A 14,743-nucleotide genomic window follows, 5' to 3' on the forward strand; every position below is an offset into this window, starting at 1 on the left:
CAAACCACAGACACTGAAATCCTTATGTCAAAAAAGGCAATTTTGTAAACTCAAAGATAAGCCATAAAACAAGTATTTTTATTCCTTGGCCATGATGGGACACAATCTGGATTTGCATCATGTTTCACATTCACTTTGAATGTAAGGCATCACATTTTATTTGATTTATGGATTACATATAATTTCCCACTGAGGATCAAACATGCCTCCTGACACAAACCAGAAAAAAATAGGAATTTTCAAAACTTCTGTCAAACATCAGAATACAGAATATTGTCTTTGAAAATGGCAAATTTGTTCTGATATGGATAGTAGAGACTGCTGCCTGCATGTTGATGACATGAATGCAAACTGAGCAATTGATCCCTCTTGATTGGCTGGAGTTGCCTCGGTGGTCGTGGGAGAATTTTCCCAGTGGATTAGGCCTACTGGGTTTTTCACACTCACTTCCATTGATTGTTGTTGTGACTCATTGTATGCATGTATTTTTCATACATAATTATCACTTGATTGTCCGAACAAACATTGTTACATTTCAAAGGAGGTGACCAGAAAGTGAGTTGTTGTCAGTAGACGACTCTGCTTTTGTCTCAAAGAGGCTCACATTGATCAGCGACTGCAAACCTAAACTCCACTCACCACTTGCACCTGGACAACGACCTGAAGGAATTGTGCATTTTGAAAGAAAATGGGACAGTTGACACCAAGGAGGACTTTGTCCATCCTGGAGAGGGAGGTAACTGGCTGGTCATGAGAAACCACTGGACTTTACCTGCTCAGCAGCAAACAGCAGACCCCAATCCAGAAGGACTCAAGGAACCAGATCTGCTTCTTTTGGTGACTGAATCCATCGATCTGTAGTATTGATACACTTTACTTGTGATGTCATTTCATTCATAGCATCCTCTCGTTTCACAACTAATCAACAGAAAGCACACTTCATTATTTGATCTGAAATGTAAATGTGTAAACATCACCTGACATAAAATCTTCAAATGTGGTCAACCTGGACTTCAGGAGATGGAAACATGAGAAAAAGTCCAAAACCAACCTCAACACTTCTATGAAACATGGCTGATATTATGTTGCACACTAAAATAAAACCTCTGATCAGTGAGAATCAAAAGGGGAACAGCTAATAAAGAAATCCATTCAGCCATTTCAATACATAGCAGGAGTCATTTTGTCACATTTTCCCCATAAACTTAATTTCACCACAATAGGCACTTATGTCCATTTGGATTTGGAGCTCTTTCTCTCTTTGAACGAGCCAATGGGGACGCTCCAACCGACCGACCAATGACCTCAAAGGGCCCGCCCCCACTCTGCTGCGGTCCAATCAAGTTCTGAATACCAGAAACCTTGGTAACCCCTCCCTCCATCTCCTGCTATAAAAACAGCTCGTCTCTGCCTGTTGGTCAGAGCTGCTGCTGACTTTGTTCAGAGAAACTCTTTGTTCACTGAGAGGAGAAATGGAACACAAAAGACTCAACCTGGACCAGGAAACCTTCTCTTGTTGCATCTGTTTGGATCTACTGAAGGACCCGGTGACTATTCCCTGTGGACACAGCTACTGCATGAAGTGTATTGAAACCTACTGGGATAAGAAGGAGATCCACAGCTGCCCTCAGTGTAGGCAGACCTTTACACCGAGGCCCGTCCTGCTGAAAAACACCATGTTGGCAGTTTTGGTGGAGGAGCTGAAGAAGACTGGACTCCAAGCTGCTCCTGCTGGTCTCTGCTATGCTGGACCTGAAGATGTGGCCTGTGATTTCTGCACTGGGAGGAAACTGAAAGCCCTCAAGTCCTGTCTGGTGTGTCTGGCCTCTTACTGTGAGAAACACCTCCAGCCTCATTATGAATCACCAGCATTCAAGAAACATCAGCTGGTGGAGCCCTCCAACAAGCTCCAGGAGAACGTGTGCTCTCGTCATGATGAGGTGATGAAGATGTTCTGCCGTACTGATCAGCAGTCTATCTGTTATCTCTGCGCTGTGGAGGAACACAAAGGCCACGACACAGTCTCAGCTGCAGCAGAAAGGACTGAGAGGCAGAGAGAGTTGGATGTGAGTCGACTAAACATCCAGCAGAGAATCCAGGACAGAGACAAAGATGTGAAGCTGCTCCAACAGGAGGTGGAGGCTATCAACCACTCTGCTGATAAAGCAGTGGAGGACAGTGAGGTGATGTTCACTGAGCTGATCCGTCTCATGGAGAAAAGACGCTCTGACGTGAAGCAGCAGGTCAGATCCCGGCAGGAAACTGAATTGAGTCGAGTCACAGAGCTTCAGGAGAAGCTGGAGCAGGAGATCGGTGAGCTGAAGAGGAAAGACGCTGAGCTGGAGAAGCTCTCACACACAGAGGATCACAACCAGTTTCTACACGACTACCCGTTGCTGTCACCACTCAGTGAGTCCACACACTCATCCAGCATCAACACCCGTCCACTGCGCAACTTTGAGGACGTGACAGCGGCTGTGTCAGCGGTCAGAGATGACCTGCATGATGTTCTGACAGAGAAATGGATGAAGGTCTTAGCTAAAGGGACTGATGTGGTTGTTTCACTGCCGCAACCAGAGCCCAGGACCAGAGCTGAATTCTTAAAATATTCATGTGCACTCACACTGGATCCAAACACGGCACACAGAGACTTGATATTATCTGAGGGGAACAGGAAAGTAACAATGACGGTACCAGGACAGACCGTTCGTAATCACAGAGACAGATTCCAAGATTGGAATCAGGTCCTGAGTAGAGAGAGTCTGACTGGACGCTGTTACTGGGAGGTGGAGAACACTGGGGGGTTAATTTCTATAGCAGTCGCATACAAGAGTAACATCAGAAAAGGTAACCTGCAAGAAGTTGGGTTTGGATACAGTGATACATCTTGGGCATTAGCAAGTGACAATAAGAGATATGAACTCATTCACAACAAAGTCCTAACTCGCGTCTCAGGTCCTCCGTCCTCCAAAGTAGGAGTGTACCTGGATCACGGAGCAGGTATACTGTCCTTCTATAGGGTCTCCAAGACCATGACTCTCCTCCACAGAGTCCAGACCAGGTTCACTGAGCCTCGCTGGATTTTCTTTAGATTTCTGTTACGGGGAATCTGTTGTGCTCTGTAAACTCAAATAGACAGAAGTCAGTTAACAGTTGAATTCAGTCTTTTAACTCTTCAACCCATTGTGTCTCCATGTTTGCTGCAGATTGTTGGTTCTTCACTGCTCTGAGATCAGTAGTCAAACATGACAGTTGATCATGTTCACGATAAAAAAAAAAGTTATATTGGTACTGTAAACTACAATATTGGTATTTTGAAATTGAAACTGCAATAAATTTCTGAAAGCTCAATATTTTCGCACACATTTTTTCCCATTTTTGTTCATGAAGGGGTTTTTGTTTAATTTAGATATAATGAATCACATTAAGTACACAATGTGTAGTTAGCGATAACCTCATTTAGTCAGACTGGTTGAAGTGAAACAATATTTCCCAAGACTACAATCAAACCACAGACACTGAAATCCTTATGTCAAAAAAGGCAATTTTGTAAACTCAAAGATAAGCCATAAAACAAGTATTTTTATTCCTTGGCCATGATGGGACACAATCTGGATTTGCATCATGTTTCACATTCACTTTGAATGTAAGGCATCACATTTTATTTGATTTATGGATTACATATAATTTCCCACTGAGGATCAAACATGCCTCCTGACACAAACCAGAAAAAAATAGGAATTTTCAAAACTTCTGTCAAACATCAGAATACAGAATATTGTCTTTGAAAATGGCAAATTTGTTCTGATATGGATAGTAGAGACTGCTGCCTGCATGTTGATGACATGAATGCAAACTGAGCAATTGATCCCTCTTGATTGGCTGGAGTTGCCTCGGTGGTCGTGGGAGAATTTTCCCAGTGGATTAGGCCTACTGGGTTTTTCACACTCACTTCCATTGATTGTTGTTGTGACTCATTGTATGCATGTATTTTTCATACATAATTATCACTTGATTGTCCGAACAAACATTGTTACATTTCAAAGGAGGTGACCAGAAAGTGAGTTGTTGTCAGTAGACGACTCTGCTTTTGTCTCAAAGAGGCTCACATTGATCAGCGACTGCAAACCTAAACTCCACTCACCACTTGCACCTGGACAACGACCTGAAGGAATTGTGCATTTTGAAAGAAAATGGGACAGTGTTGACACCAAGGAGGACTTTGTCCATCCTGGAGAGGGAGGTTAACTGGCTGGTCATGAGAAACCACTGGACTTTACCTGCTCAGCAGCAAACAGCAGACCCCAATCCAGAAGGACTCAAGGAACCAGATCTGCTTCTTTTGGTGACTGAATCCATCGATCTGTAGTATTGATACACTTTACTTGTGATGTCATTTCATTCATAGCATCCTCTCGTTTCACAACTAATCAACAGAAAGCACACTTCATTATTTGATCTGAAATGTAAATGTGTAAACATCACCTGACATAAAATCTTCAAATGTGGTCAACCTGGACTTCAGGAGATGGAAACATGAGAAAAAGTCCAAAACCAACCTCAACACTTCTATGAAACATGGCTGATATTATGTTGCACACTAAAATAAAACCTCTAATCAGTGAGAATCAAAAGGGGAACAGCTAATAAAGAAATCCATTCAGCCATTTCAATACATAGCAGGAGTCATTTTGTCACATTTTCCCCATAAACTTAATTTCACCACAATAGGCACTTATGTCCATTTGGATTTGGAGCTCTTTCTCTCTTTGAACGAGCCAATGGGGACGCTCCAACCGACCGACCAATGACCTCAAAGGGCCCGCCCCCACTCTGCTGCGGTCCAATCAAGTTCTGAATACCAGAAACCTTGGTAACCCCTCCCTCCATCTCCTGCTATAAATACAGCTCGTCTCTGCCTGTTGGTCAGAGCTGCTGCTGACTTTGTTCAGAGAAACTCTTTGTTCACTGAGAGGAGAAATGGAACACAAAAGACTCAACCTGGACCAGGAAACCTTCTCTTGTTGCATCTGTTTGGATCTACTGAAGGACCCGGTGACTATTCCCTGTGGACACAGCTACTGCATGAAGTGTATTGAAACCTACTGGGATAAGAAGGAGATCCACAGCTGCCCTCAGTGTAGGCAGACCTTTACACCGAGGCCCGTCCTGCTGAAAAACACCATGTTGGCAGTTTTGGTGGAGGAGCTGAAGAAGACTGGACTCCAAGCTGCTCCTGCTGGTCTCTGCTATGCTGGACCTGAAGATGTGGCCTGTGATTTCTGCACTGGGAGGAAACTGAAAGCCCTCAAGTCCTGTCTGGTGTGTCTGGCCTCTTACTGTGAGAAACACCTCCAGCCTCATTATGAATCACCAGCATTCAAGAAACATCAGCTGGTGGAGCCCTCCAACAAGCTCCAGGAGAACGTGTGCTCTCGTCATGATGAGGTGATGAAGATGTTCTGCCGTACTGATCAGCAGTCTATCTGTTATCTCTGCGCTGTGGAGGAACACAAAGGCCACGACACAGTCTCAGCTGCAGCAGAAAGGACTGAGAGGCAGAGAGAGTTGGATGTGAGTCGACTAAACATCCAGCAGAGAATCCAGGACAGAGACAAAGATGTGAAGCTGCTCCAACAGGAGGTGGAGGCTATCAACCACTCTGCTGATAAAGCAGTGGAGGACAGTGAGGTGATGTTCACTGAGCTGATCCGTCTCATGGAGAAAAGACGCTCTGACGTGAAGCAGCAGGTCAGATCCCGGCAGGAAACTGAATTGAGTCGAGTCACAGAGCTTCAGGAGAAGCTGGAGCAGGAGATCAGTGAGCTGAAGAGGAAAGACGCTGAGCTGGAGAAGCTCTCACACACAGAGGATCACAACCAGTTTCTACACGACTACCCGTCGCTGTCACCACTCGGTGAGTCCACACACTCATCCAGCATCAACACCCGTCCTCTGCACAACTTTGAGGACGTGACAGCGGCTGTGTCAGCGGTCAGAGATGACCTGCATGATGTTCTGACAGAGAAATGGATGAAGGTCTTGGCTAAAGAGACTGATGTGGTTGTTTCACTGCCGCAACCAGAGCCCAGGACCAGAGCTGAATTCTTAAAATATTCATGTGCACTCACACTGGATCCAAACACGGCACACAGAGACTTGATATTATCTGAGGGGAACAGGAAAGTAACAATGACGGTACCAGGACAGACCGTTCGTAATCACAGAGACAGATTCCAAGATTGGAATCAGGTCCTGAGTAGAGAGAGTCTGACTGGACGCTGTTACTGGGAGGTGGAGAACACTGGGGGGTTAATTTCTATAGCAGTCGCATACAAGAGTAACATCAGAAAAGGTAACCTGCAAGAAGTTGGGTTTGGATACAGTGATAAATCTTGGGCATTAGCAAGTGACAATAAGAGATATGAACTCATTCACAACAAAGTCCTAACTCGCGTCTCAGGTCCTCCGTCCTCCAAAGTAGGAGTGTACCTGGATCACGGAGCAGGTATACTGTCCTTCTATAGGGTCTCCAAGACCATGACTCTCCTCCACAGAGTCCAGACCAGGTTCACTGAGCCTCTCCATGCTGGATTTTCTTTAGATTTCTGTTACGGGGAATCTGTCGTGCTCTGTAAACTCAAATAGACAGAAGTCAGTTAACAGTTGAATTCAGTCTTTTAACTCTTCAACCCATTGTGTCTCCATGTTTGCTGCGGATTGTTGGTTCTTCACTGCTCTGAGATCAGTAGTCAAACATGACAGTTGATCATGTTCATGATTAAAAAAAAAAGTTATATTGGTACTGTAAACTACAATATTGGTATTTTGAAATTGAAACTGCAATAAATTTCTGAAAGCTCAGTATTTTCGCACACATTTTTTCCCATTTTTGTTCATGAAGGGGTTTTTGTTTAATTTAGATAATATGAATCACATTAAGTACACAATGTGTAGTTAGCGATAACCTCATTTAGTCAGACTGGTTGAAGTAAAACAATATTTCCCAAGACTACAATCAAACCACAGACACTGAAATCCTTATGTCAAAAAAGGCAATTTTGTAAACTCAAAGAAAGCCATAAAACAAGTATTTTAATCCTTGGCCATGATGGGACACAATCTGGATTTGCATCATGTTTCACATTCACTTTGAATGTAAAGCATCACATTTTATTTGATTTATGGATTACATATAATTTCCCACTGAGGATCAAACATGCCTCCTGACACAAACCAGAAACAAATAGGAATTTTCAAAACTTCTGTCAAACATCAGAATACAGAATATTGTCTTTGAAAATGGCAAATTTGTTCTGATATGGATAGTAGAGACTGCTGCCTGCATGTTGATGACATGAATGCAAACTGAGCAATTGATCCCTCTTGATTGGCTGGAGTTGCCTCGGTGGTCGTGGGAGAATTTTCCCAGTGGATTAGGCCTACTGGGCTTTTCACACTCACTTCCATTGATTGTTGTTGTGACTCATTGTATGCATGTATTTTTCATACATAATTATCACTTGATTGTCCGAACAAACATCGTTACATTTCAAAGGAGGTGACCAGAAAGTGAGTTGTTGTCAGTAGACGACTCTGCTTTTGTCTCAAAGAGGCTCACATTGATCAGCGACTGCAAACCTAAACTCCACTCACCACTTGCACCTGGACAACGACCTGAAGGAATTGTGCATTTTGAAAGAAAATGGGACAGTGTTGACACCAAGGAGGACTTTGTCCATCCTGGAGAGGGAGGTAACTGGCCGGTCATGAGAAACCACTGGACTTTACCTGCTCAGCAGCAAACAGCAGACCCCAATCCAGAAGGACTCAAGGAACCAGATCTGCTTCTTTTGGTGACTGAATCCATCGATCTGTAGTATTGATACACTTTACTTGTGATGTCATTTCATTCATAGCATCCTCTCGTTTCACAACTAATCAACAGAAAGCACACTTCATTATTTGATCTGAAATGTAAATGTGTAAACATCACCTGACATAAAATCTTCAAATGTGGTCAACCTGGACTTCAGGAGATGGAAACATGAGAAAAAGTCCAAAACCAACCTCAACACTTCTATGAAACATGGCTGATATTATGTTGCACACTAAAATAAAACCTCTAATCAGTGAGAATCAAAAGGGGAACAGCTAATAAAGAAATCCATTCAGCCATTTCAATACATAGCAGGAGTCATTTTGTCACATTTTCCCCATAAACTTAATTTCACCACAATAGGCACTTATGTCCATTTGGATTTGGAGCTCTTTCTCTCTTTGAACGAGCCAATGGGGACGCTCCAACCGACCGACCAATGACCTCAAAGGGCCCGCCCCCACTCTGCTGCGGTCCAATCAAGTTCTGAATACCAGAAACCTTGGTAACCCCTCCCTCCATCTCCTGCTATAAAAACAGCTCGTCTCTGCCTGTTGGTCAGAGCTGCTGCTGACTTTGTTCAGAGAAACTCTTTGTTCACTGAGAGGAGAAATGGAACACAAAAGACTCAACCTGGACCAGGAAACCTTCTCTTGTTGCATCTGTTTGGATCTACTGAAGGACCCGGTGACTATTCCCTGTGGACACAGCTACTGCATGAAGTGTATTGAAACCTACTGGGATAAGAAGGAGATCCACAGCTGCCCTCAGTGTAGTCAGACCTTTACACCGAGGCCTGTCCTGCTGAAAAACACCATGTTGGCAGTTTTGGTGGAGGAGCTGAAGAAGACTCGACTCCAAGCTGCTCCTGCTGGTCTCTGCTATGCTGGACCTGAAGATGTGGCCTGTGATTTCTGCACTGGGAGGAAACTGAAAGCCCTCAAGTCCTGTCTGGTGTGTCTGGCCTCTTACTGTGAGAAACACCTCCAGCCTCATTATGAATCACCAGCATTCAAGAAACATCAGCTGGTGGAGCCCTCCAACAAGCTCCAGGAGAACGTGTGCTCTCGTCATGATGAGGTGATGAAGATGTTCTGCCGTACTGATCAGCAGTCTATCTGTTATCTCTGCGCTGTGGAGGAACACAAAGGCCACGACACAGTCTCAGCTGCAGCAGAAAGGACTGAGAGGCAGAGAGAGTTGGATGTGAGTCGACTAAACATCCAGCAGAGAATCCAGGACAGAGACAAAGATGTGAAGCTGCTCCAACAGGAGGTGGAGGCTATCAACCACTCTGCTGATAAAGCAGTGGAGGACAGTGAGGTGATGTTCACTGAGCTGATCCGTCTCATGGAGAAAAGACGCTCTGACGTGAAGCAGCAGGTCAGATCCCGGCAGGAAACTGAATTGAGTCGAGTCACAGAGCTTCAGGAGAAGCTGGAGCAGGAGATCAGTGAGCTGAAGAGGAAAGACGCTGAGCTGGAGAAGCTCTCACACACAGAGGATCACAACCAGTTTCTACACGACTACCCGTCGCTGTCACCACTCGGTGAGTCCACACACTCATCCAGCATCAACACCCGTCCTCTGCGCAACTTTGAGGACGTGACAGCGGCTGTGTCAGCGGTCAGAGATGACCTGCATGATGTTCTGACAGAGAAATGGATGAAGGTCTTGGCTAAAGGGACTGATGTGGTTGTTTCACTGCCGCAACCAGAGCCCAGGACCAGAGCTGAATTCTTAAAATATTCATGTGCACTCACACTGGATCCAAACACGGCACACAGAGACTTGATATTATCTGAGGGGAACAGGAAAGTAACAATGACGGTACCAGGACAGACCGTTCGTAATCACAGAGACAGATTCCAAGATTGGAATCAGGTCCTGAGTAGAGAGAGTCTGACTGGACGCTGTTACTGGGAGGTGGAGAACACTGGGGGGTTAATTTCTATAGCAGTCGCATACAAGAGTAACATCAGAAAAGGTAACCTGCAAGAAGTTGGGTTTGGATACAGTGATACATCTTGGGCATTAGCAAGTGACAATAAGAGATATGAACTCATTCACAACAAAGTCCTAACTCGCGTCTCAGGTCCTCCGTCCTCCAAAGTAGGAGTGTACCTGGATCACGGAGCAGGTATACTGTCCTTCTATAGGGTCTCCAAGACCATGACTCTCCTCCACAGAGTCCAGACCAGGTTCACTGAGCCTCGCTGGATTTTCTTTAGATTTCTGTTACGGGGAATCTGTTGTGCTCTGTAAACTCAAATAGACAGAAGTCAGTTAACAGTTGAATTCAGTCTTTTAACTCTTCAACCCATTGTGTCTCCATGTTTGCTGCAGATTGTTGGTTCTTCACTGCTCTGAGATCAGTAGTCAAACATGACAGTTGATCATGTTCACGATAAAAAAAAAAGTTATATTGGTACTGTAAACTACAATATTGGTATTTTGAAATTGAAACTGCAATAAATTTCTGAAAGCTCAATATTTTCGCACACATTTTTTCCCATTTTTGTTCATGAAGGGGTTTTTGTTTAATTTAGATATAATGAATCACATTAAGTACACAATGTGTAGTTAGCGATAACCTCATTTAGTCAGACTGGTTGAAGTGAAACAATATTTCCCAAGACTACAATCAAACCACAGACACTGAAATCCTTATGTCAAAAAAGGCAATTTTGTAAACTCAAAGATAAGCCATAAAACAAGTATTTTTATTCCTTGGCCATGATGGGACACAATCTGGATTTGCATCATGTTTCACATTCACTTTGAATGTAAGGCATCACATTTTATTTGATTTATGGATTACATATAATTTCCCACTGAGGATCAAACATGCCTCCTGACACAAACCAGAAAAAAATAGGAATTTTCAAAACTTCTGTCAAACATCAGAATACAGAATATTGTCTTTGAAAATGGCAAATTTGTTCTGATATGGATAGTAGAGACTGCTGCCTGCATGTTGATGACATGAATGCAAACTGAGCAATTGATCCCTCTTGATTGGCTGGAGTTGCCTCGGTGGTCGTGGGAGAATTTTCCCAGTGGATTAGGCCTACTGGGTTTTTCACACTCACTTCCATTGATTGTTGTTGTGACTCATTGTATGCATGTATTTTTCATACATAATTATCACTTGATTGTCCGAACAAACATTGTTACATTTCAAAGGAGGTGACCAGAAAGTGAGTTGTTGTCAGTAGACGACTCTGCTTTTGTCTCAAAGAGGCTCACATTGATCAGCGACTGCAAACCTAAACTCCACTCACCACTTGCACCTGGACAACGACCTGAAGGAATTGTGCATTTTGAAAGAAAATGGGACAGTGTTGACACCAAGGAGGACTTTGTCCATCCTGGAGAGGGAGGTTAACTGGCTGGTCATGAGAAACCACTGGACTTTACCTGCTCAGCAGCAAACAGCAGACCCCAATCCAGAAGGACTCAAGGAACCAGATCTGCTTCTTTTGGTGACTGAATCCATCGATCTGTAGTATTGATACACTTTACTTGTGATGTCATTTCATTCATAGCATCCTCTCGTTTCACAACTAATCAACAGAAAGCACACTTCATTATTTGATCTGAAATGTAAATGTGTAAACATCACCTGACATAAAATCTTCAAATGTGGTCAACCTGGACTTCAGGAGATGGAAACATGAGAAAAAGTCCAAAACCAACCTCAACACTTCTATGAAACATGGCTGATATTATGTTGCACACTAAAATAAAACCTCTAATCAGTGAGAATCAAAAGGGGAACAGCTAATAAAGAAATCCATTCAGCCATTTCAATACATAGCAGGAGTCATTTTGTCACATTTTCCCCATAAACTTAATTTCACCACAATAGGCACTTATGTCCATTTGGATTTGGAGCTCTTTCTCTCTTTGAACGAGCCAATGGGGACGCTCCAACCGACCGACCAATGACCTCAAAGGGCCCGCCCCCACTCTGCTGCGGTCCAATCAAGTTCTGAATACCAGAAACCTTGGTAACCCCTCCCTCCATCTCCTGCTATAAATACAGCTCGTCTCTGCCTGTTGGTCAGAGCTGCTGCTGACTTTGTTCAGAGAAACTCTTTGTTCACTGAGAGGAGAAATGGAACACAAAAGACTCAACCTGGACCAGGAAACCTTCTCTTGTTGCATCTGTTTGGATCTACTGAAGGACCCGGTGACTATTCCCTGTGGACACAGCTACTGCATGAAGTGTATTGAAACCTACTGGGATAAGAAGGAGATCCACAGCTGCCCTCAGTGTAGGCAGACCTTTACACCGAGGCCCGTCCTGCTGAAAAACACCATGTTGGCAGTTTTGGTGGAGGAGCTGAAGAAGACTGGACTCCAAGCTGCTCCTGCTGGTCTCTGCTATGCTGGACCTGAAGATGTGGCCTGTGATTTCTGCACTGGGAGGAAACTGAAAGCCCTCAAGTCCTGTCTGGTGTGTCTGGCCTCTTACTGTGAGAAACACCTCCAGCCTCATTATGAATCACCAGCATTCAAGAAACATCAGCTGGTGGAGCCCTCCAACAAGCTCCAGGAGAACGTGTGCTCTCGTCATGATGAGGTGATGAAGATGTTCTGCCGTACTGATCAGCAGTCTATCTGTTATCTCTGCGCTGTGGAGGAACACAAAGGCCACGACACAGTCTCAGCTGCAGCAGAAAGGACTGAGAGGCAGAGAGAGTTGGATGTGAGTCGACTAAACATCCAGCAGAGAATCCAGGACAGAGACAAAGATGTGAAGCTGCTCCAACAGGAGGTGGAGGCTATCAACCACTCTGCTGATAAAGCAGTGGAGGACAGTGAGGTGATGTTCACTGAGCTGATCCGTCTCATGGAGAAAAGACGCTCTGACGTGAAGCAGCAGGTCAGATCCCGGCAGGAAACTGAATTGAGTCGAGTCACAGAGCTTCAGGAGAAGCTGGAGCAGGAGATCAGTGAGCTGAAGAGGAAAGACGCTGAGCTGGAGAAGCTCTCACACACAGAGGATCACAACCAGTTTCTACACGACTACCCGTCGCTGTCACCACTCGGTGAGTCCACACACTCATCCAGCATCAACACCCGTCCTCTGCACAACTTTGAGGACGTGACAGCGGCTGTGTCAGCGGTCAGAGATGACCTGCATGATGTTCTGACAGAGAAATGGATGAAGGTCTTGGCTAAAGAGACTGATGTGGTTGTTTCACTGCCGCAACCAGAGCCCAGGACCAGAGCTGAATTCTTAAAATATTCATGTGCACTCACACTGGATCCAAACACGGCACACAGAGACTTGATATTATCTGAGGGGAACAGGAAAGTAACAATGACGGTACCAGGACAGACCGTTCGTAATCACAGAGACAGATTCCAAGATTGGAATCAGGTCCTGAGTAGAGAGAGTCTGACTGGACGCTGTTACTGGGAGGTGGAGAACACTGGGGGGTTAATTTCTATAGCAGTCGCATACAAGAGTAACATCAGAAAAGGTAACCTGCAAGAAGTTGGGTTTGGATACAGTGATAAATCTTGGGCATTAGCAAGTGACAATAAGAGATATGAACTCATTCACAACAAAGTCCTAACTCGCGTCTCAGGTCCTCCGTCCTCCAAAGTAGGAGTGTACCTGGATCACGGAGCAGGTATACTGTCCTTCTATAGGGTCTCCAAGACCATGACTCTCCTCCACAGAGTCCAGACCAGGTTCACTGAGCCTCTCCATGCTGGATTTTCTTTAGATTTCTGTTACGGGGAATCTGTTGTGCTCTGTAAACTCAAATAGACAGAAGTCAGTTAACAGTTGAATTCAGTCTTTTAACTCTTCAACCCATTGTGTCTCCATGTTTGCTGCGGATTGTTGGTTCTTCACTGCTCTGAGATCAGTAGTCAAACATGACAGTTGATAATGTTCATGATAAAAAAAAGTTATATTGGTACTGTAAACTACAATATTGGTATTTTGAAATTGAAACTGCAATAAATTTCTGAAAGCTCAGTATTTTCGCACACATTTTTTTCCATTTTTGTTCATGAAGGGATTTTTGTTTAATTTAGATAATATGAATCACATTAAGTACACAATGTGTAGTTAGCGATAACCTCATTTAGTCAGACTGGTTGAAGTAAAACAATATTTCCCAAGACTACAATCAAACCACAGACACTGAAATCCTTATGTCAAAAAAGGCAATTTTGTAAACTCAAAGAAAGCCATAAAACAAGTATTTTAATCCTTGGCCATGATGGGACACAATCTGGATTTGCATCATGTTTCACATTCACTTTGAATGTAAAGCATCACATTTTATTTGATTTATGGATTACATATAATTTCCCACTGAGGATCAAACATGCCTCCTGACACAAACCAGAAACAAATAGGAATTTTCAAAACTTCTGTCAAACATCAGAATACAGAATATTGTCTTTGAAAATGGCAAATTTGTTCTGATATGGATAGTAGAGACTGCTGCCTGCATGTTGATGACATGAATGCAAACTGAGCAATTGATCCCTCTTGATTGGCTGGAGTTGCCTCGGTGGTCGTGGGAGAATTTTCCCAGTGGATTAGGCCTACTGGGTTTTTCACACTCACTTCCATTGATTGTTGTTGTGACTCATTGTATGCATGTATTTTTCATACATAATTATCACTTGATTGTCCGAACAAACATCGTTACATTTCAAAGGAGGTGACCAGAAAGTGAGTTGTTGTCAGTAGACGACTCTGCTTTTGTCTCAAAGAGGCTCACATTGATCAGCGACTGCAAACCTAAACTCCACTCACCACTTGCACCTGGACAACGACCTGAAGGAATTGTGCATTTTGAAAGAAAATGGGACAGTGTTGACACCAAG

The 14,743-nt window shown here is 43.9% G+C and overlaps 3 protein-coding genes across 3 annotated transcripts; all 3 read left to right on the plus strand.

The window, feature by feature from the left end:
* Window positions 1-1,499: 1,499 nt before the first annotated feature.
* Window positions 1,500-6,648, plus strand: LOC311012462 (E3 ubiquitin/ISG15 ligase TRIM25-like; the record flags this gene model as incomplete). The annotated part of the gene is made up of 2 exons (XM_084007923.1): window positions 1,500-3,068; window positions 5,008-6,648. Exons 1-2 carry the CDS (start codon window positions 1,578-1,580, stop codon window positions 6,646-6,648), a joined length of 3,132 nt encoding a protein of 1,043 aa, XP_083864049.1. The 5' UTR covers window positions 1,500-1,577.
* A 1,843-nt stretch (window positions 6,649-8,491) lies between these two features.
* On the plus strand, window positions 8,492-10,144 carry LOC311012463 (tripartite motif-containing protein 16-like; the record flags this gene model as incomplete). Its single annotated transcript, XM_084007924.1, has 1 exon — window positions 8,492-10,144. One exon carries the CDS (start codon window positions 8,492-8,494, stop codon window positions 10,142-10,144), a length of 1,653 nt encoding a protein of 550 aa, XP_083864050.1.
* Window positions 10,145-11,999: 1,855 nt separating this feature from the next.
* On the plus strand, window positions 12,000-13,667 carry LOC311012465 (tripartite motif-containing protein 16-like; the record flags this gene model as incomplete). The annotated part of the gene is made up of 1 exon (XM_084007926.1): window positions 12,000-13,667. One exon carries the CDS (start codon window positions 12,000-12,002, stop codon window positions 13,665-13,667), a length of 1,668 nt encoding a protein of 555 aa, XP_083864052.1.
* Between the last annotated feature and the right edge of the window lie 1,076 nt (window positions 13,668-14,743).

The sequence above is a fragment of the Eutrigla gurnardus genome (genome assembly GCF_963514095.1).
Source record: "Eutrigla gurnardus genome assembly, chromosome: 4".
NCBI classification, from domain to species: Eukaryota; Metazoa; Chordata; class Actinopteri; order Perciformes; family Triglidae; genus Eutrigla; species Eutrigla gurnardus.